The 14,123-nt window shown below is 41.4% G+C and overlaps 1 protein-coding gene across 1 annotated transcript; it reads left to right on the top strand.

Annotated features, from left to right (window-relative positions):
• Positions 1–303: 303 nt before the first annotated feature.
• LOC137610868 (Intraflagellar transport protein 43 homolog) lies at positions 304–13,557 on the top strand. Its single transcript, XM_068338749.1, has 9 exons — positions 304–405; positions 2,552–2,617; positions 4,973–5,043; positions 7,340–7,372; positions 8,076–8,122; positions 11,969–12,041; positions 12,750–12,825; positions 12,955–13,017; positions 13,271–13,557. Exons 1-9 carry the CDS (start codon positions 361–363, stop codon positions 13,379–13,381), a joined length of 585 nt encoding a protein of 194 aa, XP_068194850.1. The 5' UTR covers positions 304–360; the 3' UTR covers positions 13,382–13,557.
• Positions 13,558–14,123: the final 566 nt, after the last annotated feature.

The raw sequence follows: 14,123 nt of genomic DNA, 5'->3' as shown, positions 1-14,123 counted from the left end.
GTAAGTGAGTCAATGCATAAATGAACATGCAAATGAATACATAAATTTTTCAAAATGAATGAATAAATGATCCAATTATTTAACCCTGTATTTCAAGTCATTTATAATCGTTACTCGTCATCTATGATCGTTACATTCATAATCTTTACATATTGAGTAAAAGCAAGCAAAGCAACGGTAATATAGGGGTTAATTTGCAATCAATGGTTTACATTTATTCGTCGCTATTTGTTTCAATTTTACATAATGACGTCACTTTATAGGGAGGGACTTGAGGCTCTGGTTCGCTCTGATTGGTGTTGCTATGTGACTCTTGTTGACATCCAGGAAGACGCTGGCCTGGGGTAGCGAGACAGCGAGATGGACAATAGCTTTAATCTCGGGGATTCTGGACTAGCGAAAAATGTGAGTCACCCATCTGAATGGCAGAGGTACAGGAAGCGAGTTATGGGGTACATTGCATCAGTTTTGTGCTACACAAGTGTCGCTGAGCACTTAAAGCGAAACAAACTTTACTTTTCTATTGCTATGATGGCGAAGGAATGGCCGTAGTTTTGGGTGTCTGGGGTGCTGATTGGCTGGAGTTGGAAGGTGCAGGCAGAATAAACCAATCCGAGGCGGAATAGGGTCATCCGTTCGCCATCCTACGAGAACAGATAGCGTAGTTTTTACGCTAGTTAGCTACTTAGCTATTAAGCTAAGGTAAAAAGAAACAACTAGTTTTACATGTAGATAACTGCCCAACTTATATTTCCTTGATAAAATAAATTTTATGTACTGCTTCTGAGCAGCGGCAGACATAATGTTTGTCTCTTGACTGCGTAGATAATGTTATTTGTGCCCGTACGTGAGCTAAGTGGTTAGCAGTGTTAGCTTAAATATTAGACTGCAAAAGCTCAAGTTTTATGGAATATCTGGTTTTCTAGGGTTTCCTCTGCTTTACTGAAATTATATAATACAAAGTGAAACGTGAAACCTGTACAGTCTGGTGTACATTACTATCAATATAAATATTTCAGTCACATTCTAGTCAGGCAACTGTCCTGTGTTTGAACTGTGTGTTCAGCTACTAAAAAGTTTATATTTATATCACCGACATGTCTCAAGTTAAACTTTAGGGTACCCTGTTTAATGAATGTACTCTGAACATCTCATCTTCAATTAAGTATTATTGAGGTAGTACTTAGATTAGTCTGCCAGTGACTTTCATTAATACTTACATAAATATTTGCTAACTCTGATTTTAATGTGGGGACATGGTACCTATTTAAAAAAGTAGTAAAAGGTGAAAATGCTGCAGATTGGACAGAAGGAGTTACTGTGTGCTTTCATCATCAATCTATTAAAGAAGCCACCAGGTTTTTTTGAGTGAACATAAATATTAAAATGGCAACTTCAATATTTGGTTTAGGAGGTGCAGATGTTCCTGTCTTTGGGGGCTGGTGACAGGATCACAACAAGTGCATGTCTCATTGAGGATGTTGTGAAGACAATTCTGTGTGGTCTTGCAGTAATGATCTGCTACACCAAGGCAGTAGTACTATGCTCTAATCGAAGATCAGAAATCCTGCCCTCACTTCAGCAACTACAGCACAATCTGCCACTCTCTGTCTCTCTCTTTTCCTTGACCTGTCTCTATCCCCAGTATATTGTATTTCTTTTCCCACCCAACCGGTCAAGGTGCTGCATGTCGTGCATATATGGTAGATTTGACAATGAAGTTGACTATAACTATGACTATCAGGGAAGTATCTGATGATCCATGATAGTAAATATAAATAATAAATGTCAAATTAAAGTTCAGTATAGAGCTTGAAATGTTGAAGTTTTGAAAGTGAAATGTCCCATTCTTGCTTGATATATGTCAGTGGTTCAACAATCTGATGTCCCTTTTGTTGTATTTGCCACTATAATTTGGCACTTACTTTCCATCAGTGAACTCTCTGGACTACATACAGGCTCTTCTGGTCCACAGATTCTTTTAAACTGTGTTCGATGTGATTTGGCATCGTGTTTTGCTCAGATAAGAAGAGGTGTCTCTGAAAAATACAATATTTTAAAAGACACACTGTGTATTGTTCCAAAACCTGGATGTAACATTCAGTTTATGTGAGTGTTTGTGCTCTGGCCTGTGTGAGTGTGAAATATTTCAAGTGAAAAACATTAATTACTCACTGAGGGATTAATAAAGTAACGGCAGATACTTTTCCTGTTTGCATCAGCATCTGATAGGAGCTTTGGCCCAGATATGATGATGATATATGATGATTTGGATGAAAGATTCAATTTGCACACACAAAAAAAGAATGTCATGCAGTATTTCTTGAATATGGCTTTACCCAACTGGAAGTTGTGAAAATTTGCTAAGCATCAAACTTGAAGTGGAAGAACTTGAACCTCATGTGCTGTATTTTGAAGTCCACCCAGACAACATTTGGTTGGCTCATTAGATGGCACAGTTAAAGCTCAGCAAACCACAAAGTCCTTGGTAGCTGTCCGGTTTTTTGATATTAAAATTGATTTTCCATTTTGAAATATGCTCGTTTCCCAGGTTGCAAAGTCTGGACGCAGAGCACGCCTTGCAGCCGACCAATCATCATTTGAAGATTCTCGTTATGTAAGTTCTCCATCTCCGCTTTAGTAGGATAAGTAATTTATCACAAGATAATAGACAGTTGCATGTTGTAATTTCCCTTCATAATAAGCTTAATCGATATGCATTCTGGTTTTGTCTCGTATACAAATCACAGGATGATGAGGAGGTAGGTAGCATGAAGAAATTTGTGACTTGCATGAACTCCTCTACTTTAATTTTGTGCCATACTGTATGGTACTGCTTTCTAGTATCAGTACTTGTTTAGTTCAGTTCATCTGGGTTTATGTGATACTCAGGCCTGTAGAGATTCACTCCCTCTCATGTTACAGCACGCATAAAGACACAATTTCAGCACACATGGTACATAGCTTTAAAGGAGTGCTCGCATTCAAGTTGATTTGTTTTCCCGACTTCAGCAGGTTTTAAACCTTATACAGTCAGTACTTCAAAAGCATTGCTACTGGTGCATCATAGAAGCTCTAAATCCCTATAAGTAGACCAACAATTTTAATAAAACCTTTGAGTGGGAATCACTTTACGTCTCAGATGAAATGTTGTCGTAAAGTCCACCCAGTGATCTCTGCCTCATAAAGCATGGCTAAATTTAGAATAAATGTAGGGAAAAATATATGACAGAAGTCAAAATATAAGACAGATACACCATAACAAATAATGCCACTTCAGTATCTTTGGCATTTATGGAATCAGTCTTGTCTCCTCAATTGGCAAACTTTAAACCAGCCAACATTCCCAAAGCATTAAATTCCAGCGATGCTTTCAGTTTAGGCTAATCTTCCCAAATTAGGCCAACTTCCCCAATGTATGAAGCAGTATTCTCGCGCCCTCTCTGACCTGCTGTGCACATGCAATACATTTTTCCAAAGTGTTGTTCAACTGGGTGGGTTTGTTTGTTTTATCAACCCTGACCTCATCTGCCTAAAATATCCAACTGATTGGTCACATTCCTGAAATCCTTTTAAACAAAGACTCATTTGCTTTTATGGGCTCATTGGGTTTGGTCACCATGACGTCCTCGCTCAAGAGACCATCAGAGAATCCTAAATTGGAAAGCAGAGGGGATACGTTGATTGCCCAAACAGCCATAACTATTTTACTACAACTTTGAGGTTCATATTTGGTCATGAAGAACTGTAAGTGCAGATTTGTTTGGTTTCTCAGGACACTCATGGTTCTCTCTGTTTTTCAGAGAGAAATAACTGTCAGAGGATCAGTTAACGATACTCACAGACTCTTGACCCTATTATCTTGTCTCTCATGAAAAATGTTAATTGCCAGATATACCAAACTTCAAGCATCAGAGGATTCTTTTCTTTTATTTTACTCCCTTGTGCCCTTAATAAAGAGACAGTTACTAATTGCACAAAGTTGAGGGAGCTTGTTCAGCCTCAGATCTCTGGATTAATGATAATATACAACGGAGTGGAGTGACTCCCCTCCCTCTGCCCCGCTTAATGGTGATATTCAGATTTATAAATGGCTTTGGTGAACGAACCAGCCATGAAAGATTATTTCCTCTTTCATCATAAACGATAGAAATTCTTCACGAGCACTTTGTCCTCTGCAGACCCAATTTAGTAATGAGAAATGTTGTGCCTTCCTCCCCCCAATTCATTTGTCTAGTGCCCACTCCTGAGTGGCTCCAAGGAATTCATTCATTCAAGTGCTGGTCCCAGGGTCCCAGTGTCATGAGCGAGATGCATAGTCAGTTTACTATTTTCAGAATCAAAGAATGAACCGGAGAGAGGCTTTTTTTTTTTTTTTTCCTGCAGACCTATTTTAGGGTTAGACTTACAGGCCCCGGCGGTTCCCACACTCTGCTCCATATGTTCTGGTGCTGGAAATTGACAGCATTGAAAACTATAACAAACAAAACAATGAAGTGCATATAGAGGCGTCTGCACTGTGAATACCAGGAATATTGTTTATTGTACAGAATATGAAGTGAACTTTGTTTTAAATGGTCATTAATCTTTTAGCATGACAGCTAAACTATATTTTCATTGTCTTTAATATATATATATATATATATATATATATATATATATATATATATATGGTATATGTGTGTGAAATTAGCCTTTTTCCTATTTTTTGTTGATGAAATTTTCTGCTGTTTTAAACTAGAAGGTAATCTACTGGCTTTAAACAACTCGTGCTCTTTTTACCAGGTGTTATGTAATATAATATATTCATCAGCATGTCTGGTAGGTGTAGATGCAGCATCCAAACCTAAAACAGAAAACAAACTAAAGCTTAACAACGGTAGGAATGCTGAAAAATGCCGTCTGTTTATTCTGTGTGTGCTGGTCGACATCGGGGGAGGCTATCTTCTAATAACCACCTCCTGTCCTCCAGGGCCCCCCTCCCAAACCAGCCCGGCGGCAGGGTGGCTGGGCAGAGGAGAGCTCCGGGTCCGGCTCTGCCAAGTATGTACACTTTTCCTCCGCTTCCCTCGGGTGAAGGTGATGACTGCACGCTGTGTTCTCGGGTTATGTGTTATTAATGGACTCTCACGCTGTTGAATGAGCTTATTTATCTGTGCATATTTTGGACTCAGGCAGTGAATCAACAAGGTTAGAGGGAGCCTGTCTGAGCAGGCAACTCTCCATTCGTCTTCATCTGTGAGCAAGGTGGTAATTGACATGGTTAATGCATCAGCCACAGGAGGGCACTGTTAGTCAGCTAGCCACTTCATCATAGGGGTTCAAGCCACTTAATCACCCTTTACCACTGCAGCCTGCTCTTTACACGGGGAGCACCACGTGGAGAAATCAGAAAATATTTGGAACATATGGAAGCTATTAGGTCAAAGCTTTTTTTTCTACGACAAACAAATCTGCATCGGACGTTTGATCACACTGTTCTCTTCACCTGCTTGTTTCTTGATGAGGCGACAACACAAGAGATGAACTGAAGTGATGAGGCTGAGTCAGTTGTGCTGTTGACCCAGAGCTTTCCTTCCCCCGCAGAAGGTCAGCGCATCGCTTCTCTGCGTTTTTGCGTAACCCGGCTCGATTCCCGTTCTCAAAGCGATTGAAATACAAAAGGTGTAAAAGGGGTTTGCGCACACATTGATCCTCTCTGAAACAAAGTAAGTAATGGTCCCCCCTGGAACCGACAAGGACTTTTCCCTTCAATGTCACCCCTCATGCTCAATCACCGCCACCCTCCTCCCACTAATCCCAGCGCAGAAATCCCAGGATTTGTCGATCTATCACTTCTAATTGACACTAAATGATCTGTCAGTTTATTGATGAACCTTTGAAACCAGGTTGTCACAATATATTTTATCCCTAACAACTTTTTCCAGACAGTTTCACCATGTCTATCGCTCTGCCTTACATGAGTCTTAATCAAGGGGCCCGTAATGTGTCTTAAGTGTCGCCACCCCCGCTCCGCAGACAGGACACAGTCCAAGGGCAGGCAGGTAGGCTCCTTCACACCTCTGAGCACTGCCTGGCTGCAGGGATGATCACACTAGTAAATATTTAGAGCTAAACTGTGATGTGACTGTGTTTTGCATCAAAAATTCATTTTATTGTGGGTGTCTCACTGAAAAAAGAAAGATTAAGGCACACTTTCAATGAATGGCATATTTCAAAACCTTTTCCATATATAAGGCGCACTGGATTATGAGGCGCAGTATTGGTTTTTGAGAAAATTAAAGGCTTTTAGGTGCACCTTATAGTGTGGAAAATACTGTAATTATTAATAAGAGAATAGCAGGGATACTGGATGCCAAATAGAAGCAATCAGGTTTTCCTGGAAAGCATTTTATATATGTATGTGTATATACTGTGTATATATATATATATATATATATATATATATATATATATATATAAAGTATGTATATATATAAATGTAGAGTAGAGTATAACTTTATTTATCCCGTAAGGAGGTTCCGTCAGGGAAATTAATTATAAGTATATATACATATATATGAAAGTGTATATGTGTATATATATATATATGAAAGGCTGAAAAAATCTTTCAACAAATGCATCTCAGGTAAAAAGTGAAATTGGAAAAGGTAAGTGAACCGTGGAAGATGACAGGATCCTTCTCACTCTGAGCACAGAGATAAAGAGACTGTACTTCCCTTTGTTCACCTGGGATTAGCATCTCTAGTTAGTGTACATGAGTCCCTGAACCCTGTATTAGTGTGACATGGCATGTATTATGATATGCACATAGTTTATTACTTTTGTTCTTGTGATATCTGTGTGTGGGTAATTAAAATGTAATTAACGTTAGTCACAGATTTTTGCAATGCAGGTTGTGTTGCTTTAAAAACCAGCAGGGGGCACTACACAACAAGGAGAATTAGCTAAACCATTTTACGTGATGAAGAATTTTCCTTTAACTTCTCAGACCATCGAACACACTGAACTACTGCTAAATAATGATTTGTATGATTGAAGACATCAGAGCTGGGTAAGAAAGGGGTCATGTCAGTTGTCGTTTCATATCTGTTGTGATTGTTCCCTTTCTTCAAAGAGCAAATCAGTCACAAAGCGGGGTTTAAGCCGAGCTGTGAAGAGAAAGTTGTGAAATAATTTCTTAATCCAAGAGGAAGTGAAGATGAGACCTAGAAAAAAGAAGGCAAAAATCACTTCTTTGCCAATGCATCTGACAGATGACAACTTTTGTTTTGAAGGAAAGTTAACACGTCAAAGTGTTTTATTTGATTGGCTTACCCTTTTTTCTTCTTCCATACAGATCAAGAAGACCTGCAGCTGATGACCTGGAAGAGTAAGTTAAATCATATAACCCATTAATATTTCACTGTAGTTCTTTAGTCATATCTTTGGTGTTTGGAGGAATATGGGTCAGTCTAAATGTTTGTCCCCTTTGCTGTTAAGTTTAAATTGCTCCATATCTTCAGATTGTCCTTAGAAGCAGCTAATCCTTATCTTCCCAGAAGATCACTTAACATAATTGGAAAACATTGTGACTGAGTTTTCATCCCTTATATTGCTGTTAGCAGCCAAGTTTTCCTGTTATTGAAGTTTTCCCTCATCCTGCTTCCATCACTCTGCGACTTGAATAGACATCACAAGGAGTGGAAGGCAGAGGACACAGCCATCTGTGTTTTCATTCCTTTTCGGTTGTAGCCCGATGCAGGGAGGCTGAGGCTTTCCCTGACATTGTGTCTTGTCTCAGTAAAACTTATTCAGGCACTTCTTTACAACAATCCTGGAGGTGGTCCTGTCTGAGGAGGCCAAGCCGGCCACACAGACAAGCACAACCGCAAATGTTAAAAAGTCCAGGTAAACTTAAACAGAGTTAGAGATCAACCCAACTACCACCATAGAAAGAGAAGACAAAAAAAGACCCATCATCAAAGAAAGGTAGCGCCGGAGCCAGCTCCCTCACTCCCTACGATGACCTCACTGTTGGGCCGCATTTTGAAAGCATTAAATAATTCATAATCTCACACTTCCTGTTTTTACAGCCGCCGCCTGCGACCACAAACACCCCAGGGATCAGATGATGAAGGAGGTAAGAGCACCTTCGCTACCTCCCCCCCCACTCCCTCCTCAAAGGCAAAGAAGAGCCCTCCAGTGCCTCCCTGGCACATTCATCCTCTGGAAGTGGAGCAGATAAGCAGGCGGTCAGATCATCGCTTTCCACTGATGCTCACGTCATATTTCTCCTTGAATCCAGTGCGGAGTTATGTTTTAAAACTTTGCCTTTGACCATCGCCTGACATCATATAAGCACGGAGACAACAGACTATGCTAATAAAATAAGGTTAGAGCCCCAGTTGATGGAGATTTGTTTTGCAGGATTTAAGCCTTCCCTTTACCACACAGAGCAACACAGTCACGAACACACACACACACACACACACACACACACACACGGACACACACACATTGTCAAGCAGGGGCTGCTGAATACAGATCTACTCGTAATCGAGGCACCTGAGGGCCCAACGCTGCACACTACAAACAATGTCAGGACTGAGGGGGAAATTTCTGCTAAACCCTGCCTGAAATAATTGTTCTATTTTGCAGCACAAGACAGCAGGGGAAATAGGGTCAGATTGGCTCAGTGAAGATAGGTTAGCAGCGCAAAATGCTCGGGTGACAATGTTTAGGTACGCATCAGTACCTCAGGTAGCGTTGGCTAATGCCATTTCTGACCAAATAAATAAATGCCTTGTTTATCACAATTATTTATATTGAGTCAGCTTTAGGTAACTGATTAATATTTAGATTTTTTGCAATACATTATAGTAAGAAGAACTACGAGTAAAATCATATAAATATATAACCAAGCTGAAAATGTATAATGAATGACAGAAATTGAATCAAATTTATATGTTTCCAATTGAGTCAAATACTTTATATTCAAAAATTAAACAAATTAATTTTTTCTGATGAGAACTATAATAATTACAGTATATACATTTAATATATTCAATGACCAATAAACATGATGTGAATGTTTACTTGCTATGCTTTACTATAGTCTTACTTACATGTTCTTTTTTTTTGTAAACACCAGTGAAATGCAAAACTTCCAAATGGAATTGTTGATAATTCACCTACATCATCCTGTATTATTATAGAGTTCTCATTATACTATACAGTATGACTTTATTGCATTTACATTAACACAAGCCTTCATACGGTCTGTCTCCCACCATTATGGGTTGGCTCCAACAGCTGGTTGGACAAACAGTCCAGAGGTTTGGTTCTCTTGCAGCGCCATCGGAAAGATTATTACACTGCAGAGAGGGAGACCTCTTAATACTGCGCCGGAGGCGGGAGCATTGGAAATTACAGCGCTGAGGGTTAGTGAGATAGCCCCTGCGATCTTGATTGTGTCCCCTCCCCTTATCCCTTATGTCCACTGGCTACAAGCTTTCACCCCGTACCCTGCTCCCATCTTCCGATCAGCTGCCCCCTCAAACTCCTGCGGGTCACCTAAAATAGCTGCAGTATCGCAGCAACGCTCATCCGTTTCATGTTTAACTGCCTCACTTCTAGCTTGTGGTGTCTTCAGTGTCCTCATATAAGCTGTTCAAATGGATGGACGGTCTCTGGACTGGACCCCTGTGTAGACTGTTGGAGCCCCGGTGGTGTAGAGAGGAGCCTAGTTCCCCACAGTCGCTCGCTGGCCTTTACCCGCCTGGCGCATGTCTTCACTAGCGGCAAATTATCCCCCTTTTGATATTTACATGTTTCTGCGACGAAGCTGGACGTGAGCATGTAATAAGGATACGGGTGGCCTCACTCGCAGCGAGACAAAACCCACCTTGATGCACGTCCAGCCGAGGGAAGGGAGCCAGCTCCTCCTGGCGGAGCTGCCCTTGGCGTCCCGAGAAAACACTGGCTGGTTTGCAGCTGCTTCCACGCCCCTCTTGACCTCCAGTAATGGGCTGAATTTGAAACTCATTTAAGAAATGTTGTTCCTTTTTTCACATAATCATAGCTTTCGCATATAGACAACATATGCCTCTGTGCTTCACATTGAACTCTCAAGGAGTGTGTTAATAGTGTATTACTGGCTGAAATGAAAAAGGGTGCGCGTGCGTGTGTGTGTGTGTGTGTGTGTGTGTGTGTGTGTGTGTGTGTGTGTAGACAGAGACAACCTAGGAAGCTGTTTGCAAAGAGCTGGACGGCAAGGCTTTTTGATGTCATTGAACTAAGACCATTAAATTTGATTGGGGGTCCAGGGGGGACGGATTCTGCTGAACGCTGTGCTTTGTAAATGAGAGGACAAAGTGTCACCGGGGCCTCATGAATATGAAATACCCGCGCCTGCATTTATTTGGATATCAGAAACGCAGATGAATCTTGTCAGCACCTAAACGAGGATGGCATTTTTAATTTGATTTAATTAAAAAAGGGACAGAAATAAGTTATCAACAGAGCACTTTTGTTATCTGCTTAAAGTTGATGGATTTTAAAATTGTCTTCTGAATTTGCGTTCCAAATCTAAGAAGCATCTCAAAAGTCCACAACGTTTATGTTGAGCTGAAATTTAGTTCCTTTAAAGATCGATGTTTCTTCAGCTCCAGTTTATTTTCAGGAGTTATTTTGGAGGAATGGTGACATAGATGTCAAGATATTTTCACATCAGTTGCAGACTTCCATCTCTTCACCTCTATTTAGCTCCTCTATTGACTTTCCCCTCAGGGTACAGTACTGTGGTTAGAGATTACTGACAACCGTCTTCATGCAGTGTCTCTCTCTCTCTCTCTCTCTCTCTCTCTGTCTCTCTCTCTCTCTCTCTCTCTCTCTCTCTCTCTCTGTCTCTCTCTCTCTCTCTCTTCCTTCCATGCTCTCTCCATATCTTTCTGTCAGCTCTCAGCTATGGAGCTAATAAGGTAGCATGGTCTGCTGCCTCCCCAGAAAATACCGTTCAGGAACGACACATCACTCCTGAAGTTAACATGTATTTTTGTAACAGCAGATAGAAGCTGGTATGAAATAGAAATGTGTACTTTTGTCATTGTGAAACTTCATCTGTTTTATTTTTCTTATTTTCTTTACAAAACATTTATTTCTTATTGATTACTATGCTGTGCATTTTATTTTAGCTATACGGTAACCTTTTAATAATTAATGTCACCACAGAATAAGGTACAAATGTTTCTGAATGAATATCAGTCATGTATTTTTATTCATTATTAACTGGTAAGCTTATTTTCATCCATTCTTTCTCCATCGCCTCACTACGCCCTCTTATCTCCCTGCTCCAGCAAACGTCCATCAGAAAAATGCTGTGAAAGTTTGCCCTGTCCTTCTTGGGAGCGGAGCCATGCTCTGTCCTGTTGCGTTTTGCCAATTAAAGAGGGTTCCCACTGTTTGAGCAGCGGGCTGCCGGCTCCTGGCTCTGTAGCCCCTGCCAGGCCGCACTGTGACTTCCGACCCCACACAGATGGGCCTGCAAGCAAATACTCTCGCACATTGCTGGATGCCGCCCCAGTCGGAGTGGCAGAGTGGACATGGAGGTCGGCCTACCGGCCACTATGGGTCCTGGGGGTGGGCAGCACTGACAGGGCCCAAATGCTAAGGTAGCAGGGGGTGCTTTCTGGGGAGCCCCCAGCTAGCGCCCCTCTCACAGCAGGAAGAGCTGCTGCTTCGCCTCCTGAATATTCATGGCCGCATGGCTATTGTGACAGGACAGCTCTTATGAGGGTGTAGCTGGAAAAAAGGGAGGGAGGAAGTGCCGCACAGGCATTCAGAAAAACATGCACATCTATCAGCCACACACGCTGGATAAATTGTAATATTTATAAATGAGATTCATTTTTGTAACAGATTTCTTTTTCTCATCTTGACACATTAAAGTGAAACCAGCTTTGTAAAATGTTGTGTTCATGATTTTTAGATATCCCAGTGATTCCAGATCTTGATGAAGTACAGGAAGAAGATCTCACCATGCAAGTTGCAGCTCCACCAAGGTGCAGTAGTGAGCACCCTCAACTCATCCACTCCATAGTAACACACACACACACACACAGACCCATGGGTAACCTCTGTTCGTGCACAGGACACCGGATCAGTAGCCTGCCCTGGTGACTTTGATGGTTTCCTGTCCTCCACTCATGCTCCTGTGGAGTGTCTGGCTTTATTGGGCTGAAATGGAGAAATAACATTTGGATGTGATTTATGCAACGCTGTTACCAGGGTCCTGACTTACCGGGCCCTTTGATTTACAGGGCAGGGAGAGACACGTCGACACGTGTCGAATATGTAGCAAGGCTATGACAGCGGTGGAGGTTATTAGGCTGGGGCTTGCTCTCTGTGTGAGATAATATCCACATTGAACTCATTGTGGGGGCAATGTAGCGTGTAATGTGCAGTAAGTAGGACTGGCATGCACTGCTAGGCCCCGGACACTTTGAGAGCCCCCCCACTTAATATCAACCCACAGATAAGCAGCTGGGTTTCAATTTGAAGCGTTTACCACTTGGCAACCATCTCCTGCTCTCTCTGGCCTTCGTTTCAAGTCTTCACTGTGCCCGAACTTCAAACACTTGTGCAAACTTCTCCATCTTGGTTTGTTTGTTGCTTGAAAGCATTTAACTGACATGGCTATGATTGATCTGATTGAAATATAGTTCTGTTAGTTACCAGATGCCTCATCAAATCTCCTGTCTGTCTGTTAGCGTCCAGGTGAACCGGGTAATGACCTACAGAGATCTGGACAACGACTTGAAGCATTACTCTGCGTTCCAGACCTTAGTAAGTCAATACCATTCATTTCTCGATCATTTCAGTTTTCCCACTTCTCTTCCCTTCCTGGTTATTAATTTAATTTGCATCACCTGCTTTTGTGCAAACTAAAGAAGCTTAACTGTGATCTCTCTTCAGGATGGAGAGATTGACTTGAGGCTCCTCACCAAGGTTCTTGCGCCAGAGCAGGAGGTGAAAGAGGTGAGTGGGTTTTTAGTAAATATAACTCGTGGGCTCCAAGCAAAGGCCTGTCCAGCTGTTTCTTAAACACCCCGGGAGGTTGCCAGTCTCTCCCAGGTAATCAAGATTTATGATATGTACATTAACACCCCGTGCCCTCCTTTGCTGGACTCCGCTTTTTGCTCCATCTCATCCCCATGCTCTCCTTCTCTTTGTATGTCTCCTTCTACCTCTCTAATTCTTCTCCCCCCCCCCCTCTTCTTTTGTTCTGCAGGATGATGTGAGCTGGGACTGGGATCATCTGTTTACAGAGGTGTCCTCAGAGCTGCTGATGGAATGGGATCAAGGAGAAAGTGAGGAGAAGGCTGCGTTTCCTCTGACATGATGAGGAGGAGGTTTGGACTGGGGCTTTAAATGGCTCCGGTGGGAGCTGGGTGAATGTCCATTACAGAGAAGGGCCAGTGACTTTGGTCACAGTAACTTAAATTACTGTTTGTTGTCTAGAATTTGTATTTTGTAAATTATGTTTTGTTCTTTTATAAATAAAGTTCTCAAAGAGTACAGTGTTGTCTTCCTCTTTGGTTGTTGTTTTTATTTCATTTTCTTTTCTTCATATAAGCTAAATAATCAATATTTGTTGTTGTTGTTGTTGGTTTTTTAAAAATCTATCAGTTATCATAGAGTTTCATGAAAGTTTGGATGTGGGTGTTATTGAATCGCAGTAAGACAGGGGTGGGCAAACGTTTTCACTGTTAGGTCACACAGAGTTCTAAAATTTGACAGGTGAGTCAGCTGAGGAGCAGATGGACGGAGTTTTTATTTGTACTAATGCAGATGAAGCCATTATATAAAAGGTTTTGGTCTTAAGACTGGCAGCAAAGTATACATATGCAATTTTACTACTACATTTATTTCAGAAAAGTAATCATAGTTTAGACACGTTTGGTGGCCCGATTAAGACAGCTAATGGGCTGTAAATGGCCTGCGGGCCAGGGTTTGCCTGCAGTAAGGTAACAAGGGGACGAAGACATGACATTGCCGCTAATATGTAGCTGAGAGAATGCAGACTCATTAAAATTGATTTTGTACTGGATCTGAATGTAGGAACAACTGTTATATCTAAACTT

The sequence above is a fragment of the Antennarius striatus genome, chromosome 17 (assembly GCF_040054535.1).
Source record: "Antennarius striatus isolate MH-2024 chromosome 17, ASM4005453v1, whole genome shotgun sequence".
Taxonomy (NCBI): Eukaryota; Metazoa; Chordata; class Actinopteri; order Lophiiformes; family Antennariidae; genus Antennarius; species Antennarius striatus.
Note: the sequence above shows the minus strand (reverse complement) of the source record. Positions and strands in the feature narration are given on the sequence as shown.

Excerpts from the sequence above, each read along its gene's own strand:
- LOC137610868 (XM_068338749.1), top strand. The coding sequence starts at position 361 with ATGGACAATAGCTTTAATCTCGGGGATTCTGGACTAGCGAAAAAT. Across the intron at positions 8,123-11,968 it reads GGGATCAGATGATGAAGGAG|ATATCCCAGTGATTCCAGAT; the intron begins GTAAGAGCACCT and ends CATGATTTTTAG. Across the intron at positions 12,826-12,954 it reads ACTCTGCGTTCCAGACCTTA|GATGGAGAGATTGACTTGAG; the intron begins GTAAGTCAATAC and ends ATCTCTCTTCAG.